This window comes from Sebastes umbrosus, chromosome 18 (assembly GCF_015220745.1).
Source record: "Sebastes umbrosus isolate fSebUmb1 chromosome 18, fSebUmb1.pri, whole genome shotgun sequence".
NCBI classification, from domain to species: domain Eukaryota; kingdom Metazoa; phylum Chordata; class Actinopteri; order Perciformes; family Sebastidae; genus Sebastes; species Sebastes umbrosus.
Genome location: NC_051286.1, coordinates 3538527 through 3566262, shown reverse-complemented (window position 1 = coordinate 3566262; position 27736 = coordinate 3538527). Strand labels below are relative to the sequence as shown.

The 27736-nt window shown below is 45.4% G+C and overlaps 1 protein-coding gene across 3 annotated transcripts; it reads left to right on the top strand.

Annotated features, from left to right (window-relative positions):
* Positions 1–1586: 1586 nt before the first annotated feature.
* cdc42bpb (CDC42 binding protein kinase beta (DMPK-like)) lies at positions 1587–27736 on the top strand. 3 transcript variants are annotated; one of them, XM_037750761.1, is made up of 39 exons: positions 1587–2335; positions 6791–6882; positions 9131–9214; positions 9335–9430; positions 10032–10180; positions 11296–11389; positions 11495–11695; positions 12654–12902; positions 13266–13515; positions 13838–13945; positions 14060–14193; positions 14416–14658; positions 15057–15167; positions 15387–15631; positions 15740–15845; positions 16114–16238; positions 16409–16514; positions 17471–17533; positions 18332–18480; positions 18588–18685; positions 18978–19057; positions 20601–20675; positions 20785–20865; positions 20967–21072; positions 21314–21450; positions 21534–21673; positions 21873–21954; positions 22040–22256; positions 22427–22489; positions 23360–23601; positions 23690–24044; positions 24300–24397; positions 24507–24591; positions 24729–24846; positions 24930–25047; positions 25220–25453; positions 26269–26377; positions 26666–26727; positions 27005–27736. In XM_037750761.1, exons 1-39 carry the CDS (start codon positions 2167–2169, stop codon positions 27125–27127), a joined length of 5397 nt encoding a protein of 1798 aa, XP_037606689.1. In that variant the 5' UTR covers positions 1587–2166; the 3' UTR covers positions 27128–27736. The 3 variants fall into 3 exon arrangements, with proteins under 3 accessions (XP_037606689.1, XP_037606690.1, XP_037606691.1); XM_037750762.1 differs by lacking the exon at positions 17471–17533; XM_037750763.1 differs by lacking the exons at positions 17471–17533; positions 25220–25453 and having other exon boundaries at positions 1588–2335.

The window sequence follows — 27736 nt, the reverse complement described above, 5'->3', positions numbered from 1 at the left end:
GTCTCTCCCAGCTCCTGTCAATCAGCGTCGTGACGTCATGTATCCTGAGCATTTCCGGTGCAGGAAGGCGGGGCCTCCGTGTTCCTCTGGGAGAGACAGACAGGTGAGTCAGCTCAGCGCGAGACAGCAGGGACCGACTTCCGGGACCGGGATATCAGCCTTCAAAGTAAAAGTATGGAGAGTTTTTTAGTGGCAGACTGAATTCCCTTATTATTTTTATTTTAACTGTTATTTTTATATATCCTCAATTATATTCTGTTAATCAGTTAATTTGTCTAAATGTTGCTATGAGGGATATTAACAGACCACACGTTTATTAAAACGTTTATGACTCAACTGTGAGAGAGTTGTTGAGTTATTTGAAATAAATTAAATTGAAAACTTTAGTTCTTTTATTTTGGATTATTTTTTATTATCAATCCATATGTTTATTATTTTTACTGATTAATTCATCAGTTTTTTGGATGTAAAATGTGAAAAATGATTCAAAGTCCTGTTTTGTTCGACCAACAGTCCAAACATATGCAGTTAACTGAGAACAGAAAAATGACTTAATCAATTATCAAGTGCTGGTTAATTTTCTGTTCATCGACAAATTGATTAAATGAGAAATCATCGTTAGACAAAAAATGTAATTCTCAAAATTAACATGTTCTGTTTTATGTCACAATAAACTGGAAATGTTTTTCTAGAGGTTTTTAACTATTTTCTGACATTTAATTGACCAAACAATTAAATCATTTTCATTTTTATTTATCAGTGTTGTCGGTCTATGGTAAAACGGTACGACGGAGTACTAGGGCCACATTGAGGAAAAAAAAAAAATCTGAGATTTCGAGAATAAAGTCATAATATTACAAGAATAAAGTCATAGGTTTACGGAAAAAAAGTCTTACTATTATGAAAATACAGTCATAACATTATAAAGTAGTAATTTCACGTGTTATTTTTTTTTCTCGTAAAGTTCTGACTTTATTCTCGTAGTATTACGACTTTTTTTCTCGTTAAGTTATGACTTTATTCTCGTTAAGTTATGACTTTATTCTCGTTAAGTTATGACTTTATTCTCGTAGTATTACGACTTTTTTTCTCGTAAAGTTATGACTTTCTTCTCGTAATATTCCGACTTCTTTTCTAGTAAAATTATAATTTTTTTCTCGTAATATTATGACTTTATTCTGTAAATCTCATGTTTTTTCCGTCGTACATTTGCAGTTTGGCCCTCACTGCATTAGACTTATATACTATATACTTAGACTATAAACTGTGTTACCTTCATCACAATGCTCAAATGTTTTGCGGCTCCAGGCAGATTTTTTTTTTTTTATTTGCCTAAAATGTCTCTTTTGATAGTAAAGGTTGAGAATCCCTGACCTAACCTGTCTGTTGTGGTGGCAGGTGACCGGAAATTTGTATCCGCCACAGCCAACATCTACCCTGTATTTGGCAGGTGACAGGTGATAATTTCATCCGCTGCTTGTAATACTTTGAATGACAAAACCAATAAATAAAAGGATCAAATACTCAGATTATTGGTGTGTTTTATTGTGAAACTCTGTGAAACAGGAAGTGTGTTATGGTGCTTGCAGCTTGCTGAATGATCCGCTCTGAGTTCAGCCATATTCCCACTGACCAGCCACACCGGCAGCCTCCAACTACCGACAAAACCCTCCGTCGTCCTCACCAACCCGCTCCCACACGGTGTTACCGGGGGTCGAGGTCTAAACCCGGAGCTCCCGGACATGTTACCGAGCTGATAGACCCGACACACCGGGAGGAAGACGCGGAGAGAACCGGAGAGAGACGACGGACGGTTCTGAGGTCTGACCGACATCCCGGTTTCTGAGAGGAAAGTCCAGATTTACCGGGATTAAAGCTTCGATGTGGAGGACGGACAGACGCGGGCCTGCAGGCTGAACGGCTCTAAACACCGACGGAGAGACGGTAACCGACGGAGACACACAGACACGCCGAAACAACCGACCACCCGACACACCAACGGATCAAAATGTCGGGAATGTTCCTCCGGAGCTAACGAGGCTAGCTGCAGCTAACAGGCAGGAAGCGGAGCCTCTGAGGCGGTTAGAGGCGGACTGAGAGGCGGACTGAGGAGGTTAGGGAGGGGGTGTCGGTCTGGTCTGGTCTGTCCCGGGTCCCTGGTCCAGGATGTCGGCTCAGGAGCGTCTGAAGCGGCTGGAGGAGCTGCTGCTGGAGCAGAAGGCTGCTGGATGTCTGAGTGTGGAGGCTCTGCTCGACCTGCTGCTCTGCTTCTACACGGAGGTCTCCCACTCTCCACTGAAGAGGGAGAAGCACGTCACCGACTTCCTGGAGTGGGGTAAGGAAGAGTCCTGGTTCTGGTTCTGGTGCTGGACCTTCTGTTATTCTGTTAAACCTGTTCAAACACACTTCAGAAAGGTTTCAGGGACTCCTTCAGGGGATCACTGCAGGGGCCACCTGGTTCTCCCATGGGACACAGGTGTCTTTGAGGGGCTCCAGGGAGGTGAAGGTGTCTCTGAGGGCCATCAGTGAAGTTCAGGTGGGCTCCAGGGTCTTTTAGGGAGAGTCAGATGGGCTCCAGGGAGGTTCAAGTGGGTTTCAGGGAGGTTCAGGTGGGCTACAGGGGTTTTTGAAGGGCTCCAGGGAGGCTCAGGTGGGCTTAAGGGGTCTTTATAAGGAGAGTCAGATGTGCTTCAGGGGTTTTTGAGGGGCTTCAGTGAGGTTCGGGTGGGCTCCAGGGGTCTTTGAGGGGCCCCAGGGAGGTTTGGGTGGGCTTCAGGGAGGTTCAGGTGGGCTCCAGGTGTCTTTGAGGGGCTTCAGGGAGGTTCGGGTGGGCTTCAGGGGTCTTTATAAGGAGAGTCAGTTGGGCTTCATTGGTCTTTGAGGGACTCCAGTGAGGTTCAGATGGGCTTCAGGGGTCTTTGGGGGGTTTCAGGGAGGGTCAGGGGGGCTTCAGGGGTCTTTGGGAGGCTCCAGGGGTCTTTGAGAGGTTTCAGGGAGGGTCAGGGGTCTTTGAGGGGCTTCAGGGAGGTTCAGGTGGGCTTCAGGGGTCTTTGGGGGGCTCCAGGAGGCTCTGGGGGGTTTCAGGGAGAGTCAGATGGGCTTCAGGGGTCTTTGGGGCTCCAAGGAGAGTTTCAGGGGTTCTGAAAGGTTTCTGTTGTGATGAGGGGACCTCGGTTCAGCCTGTCCCTGTTAAACATGGTCTGGCCTGGTTTGGTGTGGCCTGGTTTGGTCTGGCCTGGTTTCTGGAGCTGTGTGAGTGTCTGATGCTCCCGTTTCTCTGACAGTCTGACTCTGATTGATCACTGACTGATTATCAATTAATCTGAAGATTATTTTCTGGATTCATTCTTTAATAGTTTATGAAATATAACGTCTCAGTTTCTCAGAGTCCAACAGGAAGTCTTCACACGTCTTTAAACTCCTTTAAATGTCTTCAGTTCACTCTGGTAGGAAAGAATCAAAGATATTATTGAAATGGTTTGTGATTAATGTTCTGATGATGGCTTCATCTCCGTCTCACACTGACCTACATTTACTCATAAATCAGTTTTCTATATATAAACAATCTGAAACCATCAAACTGAACCAATAATGTCACAAGCATAGAAATTAAATGTCAGCTGTAGAACATATTTTTAATTTAGACATTTTTGTACCAAAATAAATATGATTTGAGATCATATTGATCAGATGTTGGTTCAAACAGCTGCTTCTCAAAGTCTTTCACAGACTCTTATTGTGAAATGCTGCCGTGTTTGAATGAACCAATCAGAGAAGAGAGCTCATAGACATGTCCACTCTGTGATGAGTGGCTGTAAACAAACAAGCTTCACCAGTACACAACCCCACCTGTGTTTACCTGCAGGTTAAAGGTGTGTTTCATAAGAAACAGTCAGTTTGGATCACAGTTCACGAGACTAACTGTTTACGAGACTGTAACTGTTTACATTGCAGTTTATGAGACTGTAACTGTTCATGTCACCGCTTACGAGGCTGTAACTGTTTATGTCGCAGTTTACGAGACTGTAACTGTTTATGAGACTGTAACTGTTTACGAGACTGTAACTGTTCACGTCGCATTTTACGAGACTGTAACTGTTCACGTTGCAGTTTACGAGACTGCCACTGTTTACGAGACTGTAACTCTTTACGAGACTGTAACTGTTCACGTTGCAGTTTACGAGACTGCCACTGTTTACGAGACTGTAACTGTTCACGTTGCAGTTTTTGAGACTGTCACTGTTTACGAAACTGTAACTCTTTACGAGACTGTAACTGTTTACGTCGCATTTTACGAGACTTTAACAGTTTACGAGACTGTAACTGTTCACGTTGCAGTATACGAGACTTTAACTGTTTACGTCGCAGCTTACAAAACTGTAACTGTTTAGGTCGCAGTTTACGAGACTGTTACTCTTTACGAGACTGTAACTGTTTACATCGCAGTTAACGAGACTGTAACTGTTCACGTTGCAGTTTACGAGACTAACTGTTTACGAGACTGTAACTGTTTACAAGACTGTAACTGTTTACTTCGCAGTTTACGAGATTGTCACTGTTTACGAGACTGTAACTCTTTACGAGACTGTAACTGTTTACGAGACTGTAACTGTTCACGTTGCAGTTTATGAGACTATAACTGTTCACGTCGCAGTTTACGAGACTGTAACTGTTTACGTCGCAGTTTACGAGACTGTAACTCTTTACGAGACTGTAACTGTTTACGAGACTGTAACTGTTTACGAGACTGTAACTGTTCACGTCGCAGTTTACGAGACAGTAACTGTTTACGTTGCAGTCTACGAGACTGTAAGTGTTCATGTTGCAGTTTACAAGACTTTAACTGTTTACGTCGCACCTTACAAAACTGTAACTGTTTAGGTCGCAGTTTACGAGACTGTTACTCTTTACGAGACTGTAACTGTTTACGTCGCAGTTTACGAGACTGTTACTCTTTACGAGACTGTAACTGTTTACGTCGCAGTTAACGAGACTGTAACTCTTCACGTTGCAGTTTACGAGACTGTAACTGTTTACAAGACTGTAACTGTTTACTTGCAGTTTTTGAGACTGTCACTGTTTACGAGACTGTAACTCTTTACGAGACTGTAACTGTTCACGTCGCAGTTTACGAGACAGTAACTGTTTACGTCGCAGTTTCCGAGACTGTAACTGTTCACGTTTCAGTCTACCAGACAGTAACTGTTCACGTCGCAGTTTACGAGACAGTAACTGTTCACATCGCAGTTTACGAGACACTAACTGTTCACGTTGCAGTTTATGAGACTGTAACTGAAAAAGTCCCATAATCCACAATTGTCCGTAACATGTTTCGGCGTTGTCAAGGTAACGTGATGTGTCACAAAGTGTTGTTAAGTCCCTGAGGGTTCAGGGTTCAGGGTTCTGGGTTCAGGGTTCAGGGGGGACATTGGGATTGAGCCACAGGTTCAGTTTATTATGATACAAAACAGCTGCTTTCCACTGTGATGGATTTATTTTATAGGTTATTCTTCATCATCTTCATCAGTCTGTAACACTGATCAACCTCAGACGGAGCTTCATTACATCTTTGGTGTATTTGTGTGTGACCCAGATAAAAATGAGCAGATAAATAAAAGATAAATGAAGAGCAGACAGTCTGCAGGGTCCTAACACCCCCTTCCTCATCTCCACTACTTCAGTATTAGTATTAGTATGAGCAATAGTATTAGTGTTATCTGTCAGTATTCCTGTGATATATTCAGTATTATTCAGTGTAACTGTTGGGTTTTATAGCTACTTATTATATTATTATTATTATTATTAATATTAATAATAATTATCGGTCTGCTGCTTCATCAATACTCTAACCTGTTTCTTCTGATTACTTTGCATGAAATAAAAATAATATTAGAATAACGGTGTGTCTCATCTCCTCTTAGTGAAACCGTTTGTATGTGTAATATTTCTATAATTTTAGTATAATAACAGTGTGTTGTGCCTGTCCTCATAGAAGCCGTTTATCACCACAGTGAAGGACAAATATTATTATAATAGTAAAATAATTATAGAATAACATTAGTATAATATTAGAATATATAATAATAATAATATTATAATAGAATAACAATAGTATAATATTAGAATTTTATTAGAATAATAATATTATAATAATAATAGAATAATATTACTATAATAAATGTTTCCTCTGTCCTCGGTGAAACCGTTCACCACCACAGTGTAGGACAAATATTATAATAATAATAATTACAGTATGTAAGTATATTATTATAATAATAGTATAATATTATAATAATAATAATAATATAATAATATGATGATAATAATAATAATAACAGTATGTCCTCTCTGTCCTCAGTGAAGCCATTCACCACCACAGTGAAAGGCAAATATTAGTAAAGCATAATGATAATAATAGAACAATTTTAGTATAATATTATAATAATAATAGAATAATTTTAGAATAATAATAGAATAATAATAATAATAATAATAACAGTATGTCCTCTCTGTCCTCAGTGAGGCCGTTCACCACTACAGTGAAGGGCAAATATTAGTATAGTATAATGATAATAGAATAATTTTAGAATAATATTAGAATAATAATATAATATAATAATAATAACAATATGTCCTCTCTGTCCTCAGTGAGGCCGTTCACCACCACAGTGAAGAGCTAATATTAGCAGAGTATTATAATAATAATAATAATAATAATATAATAATATTAGAATAATAATATAATATAATAATAATTACATTATGTCCTCTATGTCCTCTCTGTCCTCAGTGAAGCCGTTCACCACCACAGTGAAGGACATGCGGCTGCACAGAGACGACTTTGAGATGCTGAAGGTGATTGGACGAGGAGCTTTTGGAGAGGTAAGACTTCCTGTTGACCTCTGACCCCCCCCATCACTTTGTCTTCTTAACCTCTTCCTCCTCTTCTTCCTCTTCCTCCTCCTCTTCCGCCTTGTGACATATTGTTGCAAAATGATTTAGTTCCAGAAGAAAAGTCCTGAAAATCTTTCAAAAATAATCAAATAAACATTGAACAGTGTTAAATTCAGAGGGTAGATTACTCACCAGCTGTGTGTGTGTGTGTGTGTGTGTGTGTGTGTGTGTGTGTGTGTGTGTGTGTGTGTGTGTGTGTGTGTGTGTGTGTGTGTGTGTGTGTGTGTGTGTGTGTGTGTGTGTGTGTGTGTGTGTGTGTGTGTGTGTGTGTCTCTCTGAGTGTGTGTCTGAGTGTGTGTCTGAGTGTGTGTGTGTGTCTGAGTGTGTGTACATTGTCCACATACCTGAGGAAAGGTGTGTCAGAGCCACACCTGCCTGCTGCCTCAGGATAAAAACACACACAGCTTTGTGTTACTGTACTTGTGAGGACAGTCCTCACTCTGAGAGCCAGCCTGGTCCTCACAAATACACAGATACACCACCATAAACACTGAGATAAACACACACACGCGGCTTCAGGACCAATCAGACGTGTGTGTGTGTGTTGTTCCAGATAGATGAACAGGTGTGGCTCACACAGGTACAGAGTCTGACTGGAGGTGCTTTCTGTCAGCCAATCAGACGGCTGCAGATCACATACCTGCTTCAACATTTAACAACCTGTTTGAACAGACACAGAAAGAAACAAGACCAAACAACCTAATACGTTCTAATATCTTTAAATTATAACACAGGTTAATGCCAGGTGAGAACGGGGCCGTGTTAATGCCAGGTATGCACGGGGCCGTGTTAATGCCAGGTGTGAACGGGGCTGTGTTAATGCCAGGTGTGAACGGGGCCGTGTTAATGCCAGGTGTGAATAAGGCTGTGTTAATGCCAGGTGTGAACGGGGCCGTGTTAATGCCAGGTATGCACGGGGCCGTGTTAATGCCAGGTATGCACGGGGCCGTGTTAATGCCAGGTGTGAATAAGGCTGTGTTAATGCCAGGTGTGAACGGGGCCGTGTTAATGCCAGGTATGCACGGGGCCGTGTTAATGCCAGGTATGCACGGGGCCGTGTTAATGCCAGGTATGCACGGGGCCGTGTTAATGCCAGGTGTGAATAAGGCTGTGTTAATGCCAGGTGTGAACGGGGCCGTGTTAATGCCAGGTATGCACGGGGCCGTGTTAATGCCAGGTATGCACGGGGCCGTGTTAATGCCAGGTGTGAACGGGGCCGTGTTAATGCCAGGTGTGAACGGGGCCGTGTTAATGCCAGGTGTGAACGGGGCCATGTTAATGCCAGGTGTGAACGGGGCCGTGTTAATGCCAGGTGTGAACGGGGCCGTGTTAATGCCAGGTGTGAACGGGGCCGTGTTAATGCCAGGTGTGAACGGGGCCGTGGTAAGGGTGGAACGGTTCACAAAATTCACGGTTCAGTTCATATCACGGTTTTGGTATCACGGTTTTCGGTTCGGTATGGTACATGTTATGATTTCAACATGCTTTTCATTTATTTTGCAAAAATAAGTTAACAAATGTTTGCCTTTACAAAAGTACGGCTTACATAAAGAACATAAACACTTCATTGACAAATCTTAATTGAAAGAATAGGTCTTCTACAGTAATTAGTGCAAACAAAAAATGCAGCTTTGTTATTGTCATATAAATATGATGTAATTATAGCCTAAGGCCATCAACATAAATTAAAGCATAGTGTTAAACCCCGTACCTCAAGACACATGTCCGCCCGTGTCCCAGCCTCCTTCCATAGGCCTGGATTTCTAGTGTGACAATAAACGGGAGCCAAACTCTTCATGATAAAATACACAATCGGCCTCATAACTTATTTCAAATGAACCGAACAATTCATACACGACTGGAACCGTGTCTAGCGAACGGTTTGGATTTTTTACCTGAACCGTTCCATCCCTACGCCGTGTTAATGCCAGGTGTGAACGGGGCCGTGTTAATGCCAGGTGTGAACAGGGCCCCTGAAACAGTGTTCAGACATGCTCAAACACAGGGTGCACTTTTTGTTGTAACACCTGGGACACGAGTAAAGAGAAGCAACCAATGAGAGTGCAGCAGGAAACGAGGGGCTGGGGCAGCAGCTACACACTTCCTGTTTGTTTCCATTGAATATTGTGAGGTCACCTGGTCTGAGGTCACCTGTCTGTCTGACTGTCTGTCTCAGGTTGCCGTGGTGAAGATGAAGCACACAGAGAGAGTCTACGCCATGAAGATCCTCAATAAGTGGGAGATGTTAAAGAGAGCTGAGGTGAGTTTAGAGTCCAGTTCTGGTCCAGGTCTGGATCATATCATGATGTTAACATGTTTGTCCTAACATGTAAGGATGTTAGCGTGTTGTATTTAACACGTAAACATGTCCTCTGTACAGACGGCGTGTTTCAGAGAAGAACGTGATGTTCTGGTGAAAGGAGACAGTCAGTGGATCACAACTCTGCACTACGCCTTCCAGGATGACAACTACCTGGTTAGTACTACTGCTGCTACTATTACTACTACTACTGCTGCTACTACTGCTGCTACTATTACTACTACTACTGCTGCTACTACTACTGCTACTGCTACTGCTACTGCTGCTACTACTAATGCTACTACTACTAATGCTACTACTACTACTGCTACTGCTACTACTACTACTACTACTACTACTACTGCTGCTACTACTACTACTGCTACTGCTACTGCTGCTACTACTACTGCTACTGCTGCTGCTACTACTAATGCTACTACTACTACTGCTACTGCTACTGCTGCTACTGCTACTGCTACTGCTACTGCTACTACTACTGCTACTGCTGCTACTACTACTGCTACTGCTACTGCTGCTGCTACTACTTCTGCTACTGCTACTGCTACTACTACTGCTACTACTGCTACTGCTACTGCTGCTACTACTACTGCTACTGCTACTGCTACTGCTACTGCTGCTACTACTACTGCTACTGCTACTACTGCTACTGCTACTGCTGCTACTACTACTGCTACTGCTGCTGCTACTACTACTACTACTACTACTAGTTACTGGTACCTGGTAGTATTTGCTGACTGTGTTGTGTATTCTACTGCAGTACCTGGTGATGGACTACTACGTGGGCGGGGACCTGCTGACTCTGCTCAGTAAGTTTGAGGACCGTCTTCCAGAGGACATGTCCAAATTCTACGTTGCTGAGATGGTGCTCGCCATCCACTCCATCCACGAGCAGCACTACATCCACAGGTACTGGTTCTACTGGTTCTACTGGTTCTACTGGTGTGAATATGGAGGCTGATGGGGAGTCACATGACACATGTATGTATGTGTGTGGGTGTGTGTGTGTGTCAGAGGAAGTGGGCTTTTCCTGGCAGCAGTGTCCTCTGGGAAATGAAGTTATGTCCTGTCCAGCCTTCCTTCCTGTTTCAGAAACAGAAACCAGTTCGGACTCCTCCCAGTATGACTCCACAGTTATAGTGGTGTGTCTGCTGACCGCATGTTTATGGTCTGTCGGTCTGCAGTCTGTTACCATGACAACCTGTGTGTGTGTGTGTGTGTGTGTGTGTGTGTGTGTGTGTGTGTGTGTGTGTGTGTGTGTGTGTGTGTGTGTGTGTGTGTGTGTTTGCGTGTGTGTGTGTGTGTGTGAACTGTTTGTGGAGGTGCGACAGGTCTAAAGGTTTTATAACCCAGTCTATGTTCTGAACATTTATTATGTGACCTATACAAAGTGACCTATATATGTGTATATGTTTATATATGTATATACTGTATATGTGTATATATACAGTATATATATTTGTATATACATACAGCATGTGTATGTATTTATATATGTATATACGTAGTGAGTGAAGTGGCGCTCCGTCCTCTACCTGTAATTGTCTCCTTTCTTCAGTCCAAAAGTCACAATGTATTGAGAAAGGACAGATGTAATCATTTCAAAAATTCACATATTTTTATTTAATGAAATATTCTGCTTCAATCCATATTTGTTGGCATTTAGCATTTCAAAAACAACATTTTGTTCCGGTACTCACCGTGAACTATTACTGCATCAGGTGGCAGCATGAAAACAGTTTTCTAAAAATAGATATCACATGAAAATATCACAGGATTCAGACGCTCTTTGGTGTGGGATTTGGAGAAACTAGTACCCTAAAGAGCCTGGTGGTCTATTTTAATAAAAGTGACATCTCACATGTGGCTTTGACTTACAACGTTTAGCCTACTTTATAGAAAATACCCAGATTGTGTATCGGCAGTCAGCCTAAAATACCGAGGTATGATTTTTCCATATTGCCCTTTTTTAATGTTTATTTAATGTGTTTTAATGTTTATTTTTATGTGTCTTTGTGTCACAGAGATATTAAACCAGACAACGTCCTATTGGACGTCAACGGTCACATCCGCCTCGCTGACTTCGGTTCTTGTCTCCGCATGATGGAGGACGGCACGGTAACACAAACCCTCTCTCCTACATAACAGTTATCATGTTGAGTTCAGTCATCCAGTGACAGATTTAAGGACTCGTCCTGTGGTGTCGGTGGTCTCGCTGTGTAGGTGCAGTCCTCCGTGGCGGTGGGCACCCCGGACTACATCTCCCCAGAGATCCTGCAGGCGATGGAGGACGGGATGGGCCGCTATGGACCGGAGTGTGACTGGTGGTCTCTGGGAGTCTGCATGTACGAAATGCTTTATGGAGAGACGCCGTTCTACGCCGAGTCACTGGTGGAAACCTACGGCAAGATCATGAACCACGAGGTCAGAAACACCAGTTCAGTCTGTGGATTCACTTCAGATGATTTAAATTAAGTAAAATGTTTTCTTTAAAGACCCCTTTTCTGTTAGTCAACATGGTGAGGTGTTTTGGGGGCGGAGCTTTAAGTGGAGGCAGAATAATTCTCTGAACATGTTAGTTAACGCTGGCTAGCACGTACTGTTGGCTTGTTTTTTAACAATGGCTGAAGAAAATACTATTTTCTCTCAACATGTGCCGTCACTCACAGCAGCGCTGTAAAGATAAATTGAGGGCGTATAAATCTTTGGATGCCTATAGTTAACTATCCTTCAGTAAAGTCAGTCAAAAAGAGAGTCGGACAATATCGGCTAAACGTTTCAGAGATGGAGAGAAAGGGTTGCTAATAGTTTAGCCTTCTGCAAACTGGCAAAGGCTCACGGCTACGGTTAGCAAACGGCTAAATATTAGCAACATTTACTCTCCATCTCTGAAACGTTTCGCCGATGTTGTAGCTCACTAGAGCCTCAAATGTCTGTGATATCTGGATTCTTGCACCCAACAACACAGCAAGATGACATTTTAGATGTGGAACTTAAGCCCACTGCTAGTGTTAGCCTCCAGTCTTTCCTTTGTTTTGCCTCCCGCTAACACCGTGATGTCATCATGACGTCGACACTAAAAGGGTCTATATGGAACAAATTAAAAATATAATCTGATTTTGGTCACATTCAGATAATTCATGTGTGAAAATTGAAGCGTCTCGTCTCCAGATGATCATTTATACACTGAACCAGAGCGGTTACTTGTTTCAGCTCCTCTGCTGCTGTTTCCAGGTTATGTGTTTGTCTCCAGACTCTCGTCCTACTTCCTCTTTTCTAAATCTGAACCTGTCTCAGTGGACGGACGCCGTGTCCTGCTCTCCATTTCTGTCTCATTACCTCTCTCCATCCTCTTCACTTTCTCCTTCTTGTTTGTCTCCAGGAGCGTTTCCAGTTCCCCTCCCATGTGGCCGACGTGTCCGAGGACGCCAAGGACCTGATCCAGCGCCTGCTGTGCTCGAGGGAACGTCGACTCGGACTGAACGGGATCTCCGACTTCAAGGGCCACCCGTTCTTCAGCGCGATCGACTGGGAGAACATCCGGTCCGCCGAGGCCCCCTACATCCCCGACGTGTCCTCGCCCACCGACACATCCAACTTTGACGTAGATGACGACGTCCTCAAGAACCCGGTGAGGACAACCGCCAACTATTAAACCAGTTACGGTGTACCAGTGTCCCCATCATTAACCCATCAGAATTTCTGTAGTTTCTCAGACACTGACCCTAGTCTCTCCGGTCCTGATCCTAGTCTTTCAGACACTGACCCTAGTCTCTCCGGTCCTGATCCTAGTCTTTCAGACACTGACCCTAGTCTCTCCGGTCCTGATCCTAGTCTTTCAGACACTGACCCTAGTCTCTCCGGTCCTGATCCTAGTCTTTCAGACCCTACCTCTAGTCTCTCAGGTCCGGTCCATGTTAATGACCCATGACCTTTCCACATATACATTGAAGAATGTAGAGGTCGTCCAGTCTGACAGTGTTTTTCCTTGCAGGACATCAGCCCTCCAATGTCTCACACTGGTTTCACTGGTCAGCACCTCCCCTTCGTCGGCTTCACCTACACCACTGACAGCTGCTTCGCCGACTGCAGCTCAGTCAGCCGGGCAGGGCTCGGCCTCGGCCTCCGCCACGAGGAGGGGGAGGTGGACGGAGGAGGAGGAGGAGGACAGGAGGTGGAGGCGTTCGAGAGGAGGATCCGCCGACTGGAGCAGGAGAAACAGGAGCTGAACCGCAAACTGCAGGGTAAGACCTCTACTGGATGTAGTACTCCTGACCTCTACTCCTGACCTCTGACCTCTACTGGATGTAGTACTCCAGACCTCTGACCTCTACTGGATGTAGTACTCCAGACCTCTGACCTCTACTGGATGTAGTACTCCAGACCTCTGACCTCTACTGGATGTAATACTCCAGACCTCTGACCTCTACTGGATGTAATACTCCAGACCTCTGACCTCTACTGGATGTAGTACTCCAGACCTCTGACCTCTACTGGATGTAGTACTCCAGACCTCTGACCTCTACTGGATGTAGTACTCCTGACCTCTGACCTCTGTATCTGTAGAGTCCACCCAGGCCCTGCAGGCTCCGGCTCGAGGAGGAACTCTGACCCGAGACAAAGAGATCAAGAAGCTGAACGAAGAGATCGAACGGCTGAAGAAGAAGCTGGCAGGTCAGAGTGATAATTGTACTAGAAGTTATAGTAGTAGAAGTAAAAGTTATGTTAGGACTATCAGTGCAGTCAGCATCCATCATGTGAGTAAGCCCCACCCCTCTGCTCTGGTAGACTCTGATAGGCTGGAGCACCAGCTGGAGGAGGCAGTGTTACTCAGACAGGACTACGAGAGCTCCGCCTCCAAACTGAAGACCCTGGAGAAGCAGGTGAAGACCCTGAAACAGGAGAAAGACGAAGTCCACAAGGTATTTACACCACTGAGAGCATCCTTTGGTTTACCAGGATCAGGTCTCAGTATCCTCAGGTCTATTAGGATCAGTTCCAAGTATCCTCAGGTCTATTAGGATCAGTTCCAAGTATCCTCAGGTCTATTAGGATCAGGTTTAAGTATCCTCAGGTGTATTAGGATCAGGTCTCAGGTGTATTAGGATCTCAGTTCACCCCTGGTTCTCGTCCTGTGTGAGCAGCAGCTGGCGGACTCTCTGGAGCGTCTGAGGAGTCAGACCAAGGAGCTGAAGGAGGCTCACTCTCAGAGGAAGTTGGCCCTGCAGGAGTTCTCAGACCTGTCGGAGAGGATGGCCGACCTCCGGTCCTCCAAACAGCGTCTGTCCCGTCAGCTCCGGGACAAAGAGGAGGAGATGGACGCCCTCCTGCAGAAGATGGACGCCATGAGACAGGAGATCCGCAAGACCGAGAAGAACCGCAAGGAGGTGAGAGAGCGTTTGTTACGCCCGCAATCATTTGTACAGTAACGCCTCCAGAGAATAAGGTTTTGATAAGGTTGATGGAGAAGAACAGCATCACTGTGTGACAGAAACATGAGCTGTAGTTCCTCCTGTTCACCACCAGAGGACGACAAACACCATCAGAGATGATGCACGACATTATAACAGCTTTTAATGTGTTCACTTTGTGAAGTCATCCATCACACAGACTGAACCCTCACGTAGTAGTCTGACTTATTATCATCAGTCAGATTCACTTCCTGTCTGATCAGAACTGTAAAGGAGCAGTTTGTGATGTTTTAGAGAAGATTCAAACTGCACTGACGGGACAGGAAGGAGGGGGAGGAGACCTTCAGAATAAAAGCATTCTATGTGTTTGTCAGCTGGAGGCTCAGCTGGATGATGCGAAGGCGGAGGCATCGAAGGAGAGGAAGCTGAGGGAGCACAGTGAGGTTTACTCCAAACAGCTGGAGGGGGAGCTGCAGAGCCTGAAGGTCAGAGGTCACACACACACAAATCAATTCTTCTTCTTCGCCGCTCCAAAACAGTAGTCTTCACTGTGCTGTCGCCCTGGATGTATCATGACTGCAACTGGCAACTACTGTTTTAGAGCAGCGAAGAAGAACTGACTGCAGGTCGTTTGTTACGTGACGATAGCAAACAACAACAGTGCAGTGTTGGTGGAGAGTGACTGGTTCTGGTTCTGGTCTCAGTCTCAACAGGGTCGTGGAGCGACAGCCGGGGGGCCGGAGTTTCAGCAGGAGCTGTCGCGTCTGAAGGCGGAGCTCGATAAGAAGGTCCTATTCTACGAGGAGGAGCTGCTGAGGAGAGACTCCACCCATTCCTCAGAGATCAAAAACCTCCGTAAAGACCTGCACGAGTCCGAGGGGGCGCAGCTCGCCGCCAACAAGGAGCTGCTGCAGCTCCGAGACAAGCTGGACAAGGACAAGAGGGACAGGTGAGTCCTGTACCAGGTTAAACAAGAGGGGGACAAGTCAGTCCTGAACCAGGTCAAACTAGAGGGACAGGTGAGTCCTGAACCAGGTTTTTTTTTTTGTCCCTGCAGACAAACAGAGATGGATGAAGTTCTTTCAGCTCTGAAGGAGAAATCTGATCGAGAGAAAAACCTGCTGACGGAAGATAACCGCAAACTGACGGCTGAAACTGACAAGGTGACGAAGCCCTGCCGTCAGTACTGTAGTATTACTGTAGTATTACTGTGGTATTACTGTGGTATTACTGTAGTATTACTGTAGTATTACTGTGGTATTACTGTAGTATTACGGTAGTATTACTGTAGTATTACTGTGGTATTACTGTAGTAATACTGTAGTATGGTTATTATACAGTATCATGTGATCTTCCTGGTTGTTGCAGCATCAAAACATCTGTACTACTGTGACTGCACATGCTCAGTTAGTAACCGTACTTCTTTCTCAGCTGTGTTCATTTGTGGATAAACTGACACATCAGAATCGTCAGCTGGAGGACGACCTGCAGGATCTGTCGTCTAAGAAGGAGAGCGTGGCTCACTGGGAGGCTCAGATTGCAGAGATCATCCAGTGGTGAGTCCGTACAGCAGGGGGGCGCTCTGTGTTATGAATGTGTAGCTCCGGGACGATTCACCTATCTCCTGATTCGATACGATCGCGTTACTTAGGTGCCGATTCGATATGTATTGCAATTTTTTAGTATTGCGATTCGACTTTTTTAACGTGTGCGTGTGTGTGTTCAGGGTGAGCGATGAGAAGGACGCTCGAGGCTACCTCCAGGCTCTGGCCACCAAGATGACGGATGAACTGGAAACGCTGCGCAGCTCCAGTCTAGGAACAAGACCTCTGGTAACACACACACTAATAATAACACACACACATATACACACATGGAACCAGTATGGAACCAGTTCAGGACCCAGTAATAAAAGGAGCAGCTCACCTTTCTCCTGTTTCCTGGTTGGACATGAAACGTTTTTTCCCCTGAACCACAGTGAGGCTTTTATTGTGAAACAGAAGGAGGAAATGTTGGGGAGGTTTGAGAGTTTACAGTTTTTATTTTTCACCTGTTCAGGTTCAAGTGTGGTTCCAGTAAATTAGTTCTATTTGTTCTTCTGTTTGTACTTTAGTCTGGTGTCTGTTCTTCTGTACTTGTGTCATTAGTACCTCTCTGTGTTGTCTGTACTTGTGTCAGTAGCACTTGTGTCAGTAGTACTTGTGTCAGTAGTATCTGTCTGTGTTGTCTGTACTTGTGTCAGTAGTACTCGTGTCAGTAGTATCTGTCTGTGTTGTCTGTACTTGTGTCCGTAGTATCTGTCGGTGTTGTCCGTACTTCTGTCTGTACTTGTGTCAGTAGTACCTGTCTGTGTTGTCTGTACTTGTGTCAGTAGTACTTGTGTCCGTAGTACCTGTCTGTGTTGTCTGTACTTGTGTGAGTAGCACTTCTGTCAGTAGTACCTGTCTGTGTTGTCTGTACTTCTGTCTGTACTTGTGTCAGTAGTACTTGTATCAGTAGTACCTGTCTGTTGTCTGTATTTGTGTCAGGTACTACTGACACAAGTACTACTGTCTGTGTTGTCTGTATTTGTGTCAGTAGTACTTGTGTTAGTAGAACTTGTGTCAGTAGTACTTGTGTCAGTAGTACCTGTCTGTACTTGTGTCAGTAGTATTTGTGTCAGTAGTACCTGTCTGTACTTGTGTCAGTAGTACTTGTGTCAGTAGTACCTGTCTGTACTTGTGTCAGTAGTACTTGTGTCAGTAGTACCTGTCTGTGTTGATATATTTCTTTTAATCTACCATCTCAGCCTGAGTCAGGAATGGCCACACCTCCTAGGAAGCCCTGGCCTCCTATTGGTGGAGACAGGAGGGTGAGTGTGTCAGTCGCTGCCTTCAGCCAATCAGGATGTCTCGTTATGGGCGGGGTCTAAGGAGCTTGCATGGCTATTGACTCGCATGTCTGTCACTCATAATAAGCCCACAATAGCTGCTTTAATCCACCATGGCACCATTGTGAGCTCGGGCTGTCCCCAGCCAGCGTCACTGGTCTAAAGAACAAAACCATTTGTGTTTCTGCCATCATGCTGACAGCCCTGCAGTGTTGCTCTAGAGCCCACCCATAACACGCTGCCTCGGTGTAAACGTCACCCATCCTACACCGCAGCTTGGGTCATAATGGTCGTTGAGGGAATTCAAGGGGGTCTTGGGGTGATGTCATACGATGATGTCATATCACCCAGCAGTGACATCATTCATCAGGAGTTTCACACGGAGTCAGATATCCTGGTTAAATGACGCTGTGTTCATGGGCTGCTCTGATTGTCCGACTGCTCCATCTTGTTACTGCCAATCAGGGGAAACTTCAGGTGCTTTCAGACACCTGAGACTGTCCACCTGTGACCTCATCATACAGGAAGTGGTCATATCAATATGATGCAATTTATGTAGCTTTTAATTAATTAACAATGAATGATCAGAATAAAAATGTTCTTCAGGTGTGTTTCTGTGGTTGCCATGGTTGCACAGCTACTCACTGTCTGAAAGCACCTTGGATGATCTGTGTTGTTGCCTTGGTTACCTGCTGCCTGATGGAGAGTGGTGATTCAATAGCTGTTTATGTACCGGTGTTCTTGATCAGTAACGCTACCTGTCCCCCCCCTCCACCGTAGGACCCCCTGTGGAAGGTGCGTCGCAGTCAGAAGTTGGACAATTCGGCTCGCCTGGAGCTCCAGTCGGCTCTGGACGCTGAGATCAGAGCCAAACAGCTGGTTCAGGAGGAGCTGCGCAAAGTCAAAGCTGCCAACATCAACATGGAGAGGTCAGAGGTCACACAGAGATAAACTGTCTCTCTCTCTCTCTCTCTCTCGCTCCTCACCTGTCTGTCTCCTCACCTGTCTGTCTCTCTCTCTGTCTGTCTGTCTGCAGTAAGCTGAAGGAGTCGGAGGAGAGGAGTCTGGAGATGGGGGAGCAGGTGGAGAGTCTGAAGAAAGAGATGGAGGACAATCGTTCCCGCTCTGGCAAAGGTGAGACAACCCGGCGTCCCTCAGGGTTCAGTTCATGGACCTCTGGTGTTCCACCTGTACATGTTCCCTCAGGTAGAACCGCACAGGGAGATTTAGCTCTCTCACCAGGTGACCACAGCCCAGTAGACTCATGTACTGGAGGACTACTGGAGAACAGTAGTCCTCCAGTTAAATAAAGACAAGATGGAAACCACTGAAAGATGTAGAAATATCTATAAAGTTAGAAAGCTGGTGTTCACCTCCAGCAGCAGGGACTCATTCATGTGTTCACCTCTGATCCGTCTCTCTGCAGGTATGAAGCTTCCAGACTTCCAGGACTCCATCTTTGAATATTTCAACACATCTCCTCTGGCTCCTGACCTCACCTTCAGAGTGAGTCCCCTGTCTGTCTGTCTGTCTGTCTGTCTGTCTGTCTGTCTGTCTGCTCAGTCGCTTCCAGCCTCTTTTCATTAATTTGTTTCAAGTACAATAACTTCAGTTTTGTCTGAGTTTAACGTCGGGAAGTTGCAGGTTTTTATGTCCTTAAGGTCGGCTTGAGGTTTAGCTAACTGGTTGTTTTCGTCTGGCTTGATCGATAGATATAATTTGGTATCATCTGCATAACAATGAAAGTTTATGGAGTGTTTTCTAATAACATAGCATATACTGTTTAAGGTGAGTTAGGGCTGGGCGATATGGCCTAAAAATAATATCACAATATTTTTAGGCGATACACAATATATATATTCAAATATCCTCTAAGCACTTCATAAATGCTCGATTTAACCCTTTTGATGCATACAATCACACCAATATGATGATTCTTGTAGTCCCTACAGAACACTGTATGTCTGCATTAAAACCTTCTTGTTTATATTCATTAGTGGTTTCTGTTTCATGCAAAAAGGGGGAAATCACGAGTTAAATTTAACAAAGCAGTATCCAACAGTATTCATTTTCCAAATAGTTTTATGGTAATACATGCTTTATATATTTTGATAAATAAATAACACACACACACATACAGAGTTTTTAATGGCATGTAATAAGTGTAAAGTAACTTATTATGTTTAGCAGTAAGCTGTTATAACATTGCTGATAATAAAAATTATTATTTTCCCACTAGTGTAGGAAGATTCACCAATTGCGAGGTGCAGCCTACTGTATGGCCAAAGCGCTGCAGTCTGGTCCACTTATTCAGGCTGACAGCTTTGGTTCTGTTAGCTGGACGTTCAGATAAGTAGTTGTGGAGAAGTGGGTCACCTCTGTTAGCTGGTTGGCCAACTTTTCTCTCACTGAAATGTAGAACTCCGGTAGAGCTTTCTCCGCAAAAGATTTGCGACCAGGCAGTTCATATTTTGGATCAAGTGTCTTAATGAGTCTTTTGAATCCAGGCTTTTCAACTACGCTGACAGGCGCTGTGATGTAGATGTTTACAGCGGCCGTGATTTCTTTCCATTTTGCAATTTTTTTGTCATATGGGATTGCTTTGGAAAGCGAGCATTACATGACAAATTGTAGTCCATGTTCGCATTATAGTCATTTTATACACCACGCGTGGGACAATCTGCGGTTCATCGACTATATTCAATGTATCGCCCACCCCTAAGGTGAATAGAACTGTGGAACTCCGTGACTAACTTAGGCGTGCATAGAGGATTCATCGTTAATATGTACAAATAAATAGGACTTAAACCAGCTTAGTGAGGTTCTTTTAATGCCAATTACATGTTCCATCCTCTGTATTAGGATGTGATGGTCAATGGTGTCGAATTCAGCACTAAGATCTAACAAGACAAGTACAGAGACGAGTCCTTTGTTTCACTAGTGCTGTCTCTGAGCTATGATGCACTCTACTGACTGACTGATTAAAGTGTGTCACCAGCATTCAGATGTGTTAATGTCCCTTCAAACGTTTCTTCTCTTTGACATGCAGACCATGGACATAGACTCCTCCCCCCTGATCTCAGAGGCCACGTCCCCCTCACCCTCCACCGCCTCCGAACACGAGGTCAGTCACAAACTCTGATTCTCTAAGCATGTCAGTGTGTCAGTGTGTTTTATATATACTGTATATGTTCCTTCACCTGTCCTGAGTCGAGTCCTGTTTGTGTCAACAGGAAGTTAAAGCTGCGTCAGTCCCAGCGAGCCCAGTGAGCCCCTCCCCCACCTACCAGAGCTCAGCAATGACCACACCAAAGGTACGCTACTGTTTCCCCAGGTGGGACGTTACCTGTAGGAATAATCTTTTTCTTTGTTAAAGTTTCATCATAAACATGAAATATGTGTCATGTGTTCACAGCCCAAAGCTCATCAGCTGAGCATCAAGACGTTCTCCAGTCCAACTCAGTGCACACACTGCACCTCACTGATGGTGGGACTCATCAGACAGGGATACGCCTGCGAAGGTACACGACACACTCAGTCAGTTCAGCCTCCAGGTTGAAGTCTCAGGTAGCCTACAGTAAGATGTTCCTGCTGCTGTACACTCCACTACAGACTCTAAAGCTAAATAGAGCCAGTTGTAGCTTAATGGAGAGGAAATAAATAATAATATATATAAGAAGAAGACATGAATAATGTCACTAACATTGTTATTTGTCCCTGATATAAAGAGAAGCTTCCTGACTCTTGTCTGTCTCTCTTTAGTGTGCTCCTTCATCTGCCATGTTTCCTGTAAAGACCACGCCCCCCTGGTCTGTCCAATCCCTGCGGAGCAGGCCAAGAGGCCGCAGGGCATCGACGTCCAGAGAGGCATCGGCACCGCCTACAAGGGCTACGTCAGGGTGAGTTGACGGAGTAACGAGGCAGTACTGACAGCAGGCAGTAGTTTTACAGCAGACTCAATGTGTCACTGTCTTCCTGTCAGATCCCGAAGCCCAGCGGGGTGAAGAAGGGCTGGCAGCGAGCGTTCGCCTTGGTCTCTGATTGTAAACTGTTTCTCTACGACATCCCAGAGGGAAAGTCCACCCAGCCCGGGGTGGTGGCCAGTCTGGTGCTGGACCTCAGGTAACTGTCGGCACTCTGTAGTCTCGAGGGTTTGAATACATTTTCTGGTTCAGCCCTAATGGAAACCATATTTTTTAGGGGTGGGAAATACTTAAAAATCACAACACGTATCGAATCGCCACCTAAGTATCGTGATAGTAATCGTTCAGGAGATGAATGGTGAATCGTTCCAGCCCTGATATTTTTGTGTGTGTCACAGAGAGGAGGAGTTTTCCGTCAGCTCTGTCTTGGCGTCAGATGTGATCCACGCCACCAGGAAGGACATCCCCTGCATCTTCAGGGTAGGTTACCCCGTCCCCTCTGACCCCTCACTGTCTGACCTCTGACCTCCCATGTGATCCTTAATGTTATCTTTGCCATGATCAGGTGACGTCGTCACAGCTGATCTCGCAGCTGTCCTCGGTGTCTCTGCTTGTGCTGGCGGAGAGCGAGGTGGAGAAGAGGAAGTGGGTCAGGATCCTGGAGGGTCTGCAGAGCATCCTGGCCAAGAACATGCTGAAGAACCAACAAGTCCACGTCTTGCACGAGGCCTACGACGCCTCGCTGCCCATCATCAAGACCACGCTGTCTGCCGCTGTGCTGGGTCAGTAACAACTTCTACTGACAGACTGTACGGAGACGAGGACTATGTAGTTCTCTGCAGCTGTAGTTCTCTGATGAATCTTTCATACCCTATATTTCTAATTGGCAATTATATTTATTGTTTAAAAAGTATTTATTCTAAACTCAAACCCGTTTCCTCTCTCTCTGCAGATCGGGAGAGGATCGCCCTGGGAACCGAAGATGGACTGTTTGTGGTGGAGGTCACCAGAGACGGTGAGACGGGCAGCTGATATTCAGTATAGCAGAAGTTCTCAATCTGTTTTCAGACAAAGACCTTTAAAGATAGAGAGTATACTGAGGAACCCCTCGTGTATGTCCCTTGGAATACTTTGATGTAGCATGTTTTTCAAACTTCTATAGTCGTAGTTATGTGAAAGAACAACACAAGAGAAATGTATTAAAACGATATTAGACGTAGATGTATTAAACATATTTATAGATTTGTTAGATTATAACCTAATCTATGAACTATTATACCAACCCAGTCACCAGAATTTTTTTTTGGCATTTTATGATTCTGCAAACCACTGGATACGTTGAATGTAGACGTTTCTGTTTCATATCAGCCTCGTATCACGCTTGCAGAAACGCACAACGCCACATGGTTAATGTTGTGAAACGGTTGATTAGGTTTAGGCAATAAAACTACTGGTAAAGGTTAGAAAAAAAAACATGGTTTGTGTTAAAATAATAACGCAACAACCGCAACGCAACAACCGTAACGCAACAACCGTAACGCAACAACCGTAACGCAACAACCGTAATGCAACAAGAGTAACGCAACAATCGTAACGCAACAACAGTAACGCAACAACAGTAACACAACAACCATGAAAACTGTGTCGTAGCGCGACGACGTAGCGTGAAGTAGCGTAAAAAACGTACATTGGGCTGATTACACTGTAGATTTAAACATTAAAATATTCTTCGTTGAACTATGAAGCCTTTCATTAAAATAAGATGTGATAATTAAATGAATCTTTTCAGAGACCACCTGGCAGAGTGCCATGCACCCATGGGGGTCCCCGGACCTCACTTTGAGAATCGCTGCCATAGATAACTAACCTCTGTCTCTCCCTCCAGTGATCGTGCGGGCAGCAGACAGTAAGAAGGTTTATCAGATCGATTTGATCCCGAGGGAGAAGATGTTCGCGCTGCTCTGCGGTCGGAACCGCCACGTTCACCTTCACCACTGGGGGTCGCTGGAGGGCGCCGAGTCCGCCTTTGACATCAAGCTGGCGGAAACCAAAGGCTGCCAGGCTCTGACTACGGGGGTGCTCCGACCCGGAGGCCCCGCCTGCCTGCTGGCTGCCGTCAAACGTCAGGTCAGAAAACAGAACCAGAGAGTAAAACCCAGCGCTCCCTCACTGTGGTTCTGTTCCTGTTCTAAATGCTCTGGTTCTGATCCTCCAGGTTCTGTGCTACGAGATCACTCGAGTAAAGCCCCACTATAAGAAGCTGTGGGAGGTGCAGGCCCCAGGCGGGGTGCAGTGGTTGGGCATGGTGAGGGAGCGGCTGTGTGTGGGTTATCCTTCAGGCTTCGCTCTGCTGGCTCTGCAGGGGGAGTCGTCCCCTATCAGTCTGGTGAGCCCCGCCGACCCGTCGCTGGCCTTCCTGGCCCAGCCGCTTCTGGACGCCCTGCACGCCCTGGAGGTGGGATCCACCGAGCTGCTGCTCTGCTTCAGCCAGCTCGGCATCTATGTGGACGGACAGGGCCGCCGGTCCAGAACCCAGGAGCTGATGTGGCCCGCAACGCCGCTCGCATGCAGTACGTTATTAATACCTGTACATACAGTACGTCATGTATTCAAAACCGTTAATACAGGGGAGTTCAGACAGGTGTAGCTGGTTGTCAGGTGAGTTCAGACAGGTGTAGCTGGTTGTCAGGTGAGTTCAGACAGGTGTAGCTGGTTGTCAGGTGAGTTTAGACAGGTGTAGCTGGTTGTCAGGTGAGTTCAGACAGGTGTAAGGGTATTAATCCGTATTGACAGGTTAATTGATCAGCATCTGTCTTTCTCTCCAGGCTCGAACTCGTCCCACCTGACAGTTTACAGTGAATACGGCCTCGACGTCTTCGATATCCACACCATGGAGTGGGTTCAGACCATCTCACTCCGCAAGGTAACCAATCACAGCTCAGCACTGCTGGAGAACCAGCCAATCACAGCTCAGCAAACGGCTAGTCCACAGCTGAGAAGCAGCCAATCACATCTCACGTCTCTGTCCTCAGATCAGACCTCTGAATGTTGAAGGGACGTTAAACCTGCTGAGTTCAGAACCTCCTCGTCTGATTTACTTCAGCAACACCTCGTCAGGTAACGACCAGACACACCCGGACACACCTGGACACATCTACATGACCTCAACCAGCCTGAAGCTAAGCTGTCTCCACTTGTCTGTCTGTCTCCACCTGTCCTTCTCTACCTGTCTCTCTCCACCCGTCTGTCCTCAGAGGGCGACCTCACCATCCCGGAGACGTCGGACCAGAGCAGGAAGTTGATGGTTCGAACTCGCAGTAAGAGGAAGTTCCTCTTTAAGGTTCCCGAGGAGGAGCGACTTCAGCAGAGGAGGTGACTGCGTTATTCATGTGTACTAATTAATGTTTATTATTATTAATTAATGTGTATTAATATTAATGTGTGTGTGTTTTCAGGGAGATGCTGAGAGATCCAGAGCTCAGATCAAAGATGATTTCTAATCCCACAAACTTTAACCACGTGGCTCACATGGGACCAGGAGACGGCATGCAGGTCCTCATGGACCTCCCTCTGGTAACTCCTCCTCACTGCCTCTCCTCCTCCTCTTCCTCCTGCCGGCATGTTCTCCTCCCTCACCTCCTCTCCCCTCCAACAGCTCTGGTCATCACACTGACTCCTCCTCTCTTCTCTCCTCCTCCTCCCCCTGTCTCACCTTCCTCACCTCCCCCACCCCCACTCCCCTCAGGTTGGTGATGTCATCTCCCTCTCCCCCTCCCCGTCTCCCTCCCCGTCTTCCTCCTCCTCCCGTCACACCCTCATCTCTCCCCCCTCCAACTTTGAGCACGTCTATCACATGACGTCGGCGTCGGCCGGCGCCTTCTTGCAGAAAGACACCTCCTCTTCCTCCTCCCAGCAGAGCCTCCTGCAGCCTTCCTCCTCCTCTTCCTCCTCCTCTCCCTCCACCTCCTCTCTGGGAAGGGTAGGCCAGCTTCTCTCTATCTCCTCACCCCTGCTCCCCCTCTCTCCGCCACACTCCCACACTCGTCTCCTGCCTGGTCTGTAGTGGTTGGCTCGGTTTGTGTGAAGCTCTGAACATTAGTCAGGTTGATGCAGCGTTCACACTTCACGGTGTTCACACCTTCAGATATCTGAACGTCTGCTTTATCTTTATTCCGCAGTTTGTTTTCATTCTTTGTTTCATATCTATCGTTATTCATATCTATCTATTTATCTTTCATGATTCGTCTGAGTGCAGCTTTAAAGATGATAAGTACAACTAAATCTAACTGCACATGCTGCTCACCACTTACTGTCTTCTAACTCCACTTCCTGTCCTTTCACTCCTATTCCTGTCTTTTCACTCCACTTCCTGTCATTTCACTCCACTTCCTGTCCTTTTCACTCCACTTCCTGTCATTTCACTCCACTTTCTGTCTTTTTACTTTACTTCCTGTCCATTTCACTCCACTTCCTGTCTTTTTACTCCACTTCCTGTCCTTTTTCACTCCACTTTCTGTCTTTTTACTTTACTTCCTGTCCATTTCACTCCACTTCATGTCCATTTCACTCCACTTCATGTCCTTTTCGTTCAATTTTCTGCCCTTTAACCCCACTTCATGTCCTTTCACGCCACCCCCATAAACTACTCACTCCACTTTCTGTCCTTTTAACTCCGCTTGAACACACACCACCTGGAGGTTTTAATGTGGTTTATATTTATGTGTCTGTATGTGTGTGTGTGTCTTCGTGTGTGTGTCTGTGTGTGTGTGTGTGTGTGTTTGTGTGTGTGTGCAGAGCGTGTTGTCTTCCTCTCAGGATGACTCCATTAAAGATAAGCCCCGCCCACTGTCCAGTATCTCCCGGCAACAGAGGAGCAAGACACAAATCACACGTACAGCCTCAGGTACACACACGTTTTAATTTATATATATTTAGTTGTAGTTTTTATATTTTTAGTTTCAGTTTTTCAGAAAGGTTTAGTTGTTTTTATATATCTATTTATAGTTTTGATATTTTTAGATTTAGTTTTTATATATTTAGTTTAATTTTTATAAATTTAGTTATTTTTTATATTTTTATTTTTTATATATTTAGTTTTATAAGTAAAAGTAGTTTTTATGTAAATGCCTTCAGTGTGTAGTATCTCACTGACATGTGATGTCATCTATAATCCATGTTTTTATTGGCTCAGATTTTGGGGGAGGAGCTTCCTCTCGCAGTATCTCTGAACCGGACCACGACCTGGACCGAGAGGTAACGCACACAAATACACACACACACATATAGGACTGAAGCATACAGAGTCAACAGACCCTTCTACAGTCTGTAAACTATGATGACGTACGGAAGTTTGCACACAACAACCAGACGTTTAGACGCTGGTAACCGTTTTAATTCACTGTTTAAAGCTTGTTAACTTCCGTTGCCAACATGCGCTCATATACTGATGACGTCAGCTGTAAAAGGGTCTATAGTTTAACATCCGAACTACAGAACATATCAACACCGTGAACCTGTGTCTTCCCTCCAGCCGGACTCGGACTCGACCAAACACTCGACCCCCTCCAACAGCTCTAACCCCAGCAGCCCCCCCAGTCCCAACTCCCCCCACCGCAGCCAGCTCACCTTGGACGGCCTGGAGATGGATCCCTGAGGCCCCGCCCCCTATACCTGAACCAATCAGGCTGCAGACTGAGAGTTTAGATTTTACTTGATGATTTTATTGTGGCGGGGTGAGTCTGAGCTGCTTTTATTTTTGTTGGATTTTACCTGCTGGGAAGCCCCGCCCCCTGGTTTTAACCCCCGCCCCCTGCTGATGGCTGCTGTGTTTGACCTTTGACTTTTACTCTGATTGGCTCTGTGGGACCAATCACCTTCTCTTCTTCTTTATTAAATAACTTCCTGTTAAGCTTTAGCGGGCTGTTAGCTGCTGAGCTAACTGTGGCGGAGGTCTCACTCTGATGAAAAAAACACTGTATGAATTAATTTTTAAAGTTTTGTTAAAGTTGCACATCATCATCGTCGTTGTTGTTGTAGGAGAAAAATAATCTTTGATTTTGTGTCAGTGATGATCTTTCCTGTTGCAGCCCCCCTCCCCGACCTCGCCCTGTGACCTCGCAGGTCAGGTGGAGTCGGGCGAGGGGGGCAGCACACCTGAACACTACTGCTTCGTTTCTTCCAGAATCACCAGTTAAAGAATCTTTGTAATTATGAAACATGTTATCAGCCGAACAGAAACTCAATAAAAGAATCTGGAGAGTCA

What these genes read in the sequence shown, in the direction of transcription:
- cdc42bpb (XM_037750761.1), top strand. Translation starts at nt 2,167, where the DNA reads ATGTCGGCTCAGGAGCGTCTGAAGCGGCTGGAGGAGCTGCTGCTGGAG. An exon ending in GCTGAAGAAGAAGCTGGCAG is followed by an intron (nt 13,946 to 14,059) that starts GTCAGAGTGATA and finishes CTGCTCTGGTAG; the next exon opens with ACTCTGATAGGCTGGAGCAC. An exon ending in ACATCCCCTGCATCTTCAGG is followed by an intron (nt 21,955 to 22,039) that starts GTAGGTTACCCC and finishes TGCCATGATCAG; the next exon opens with GTGACGTCGTCACAGCTGAT.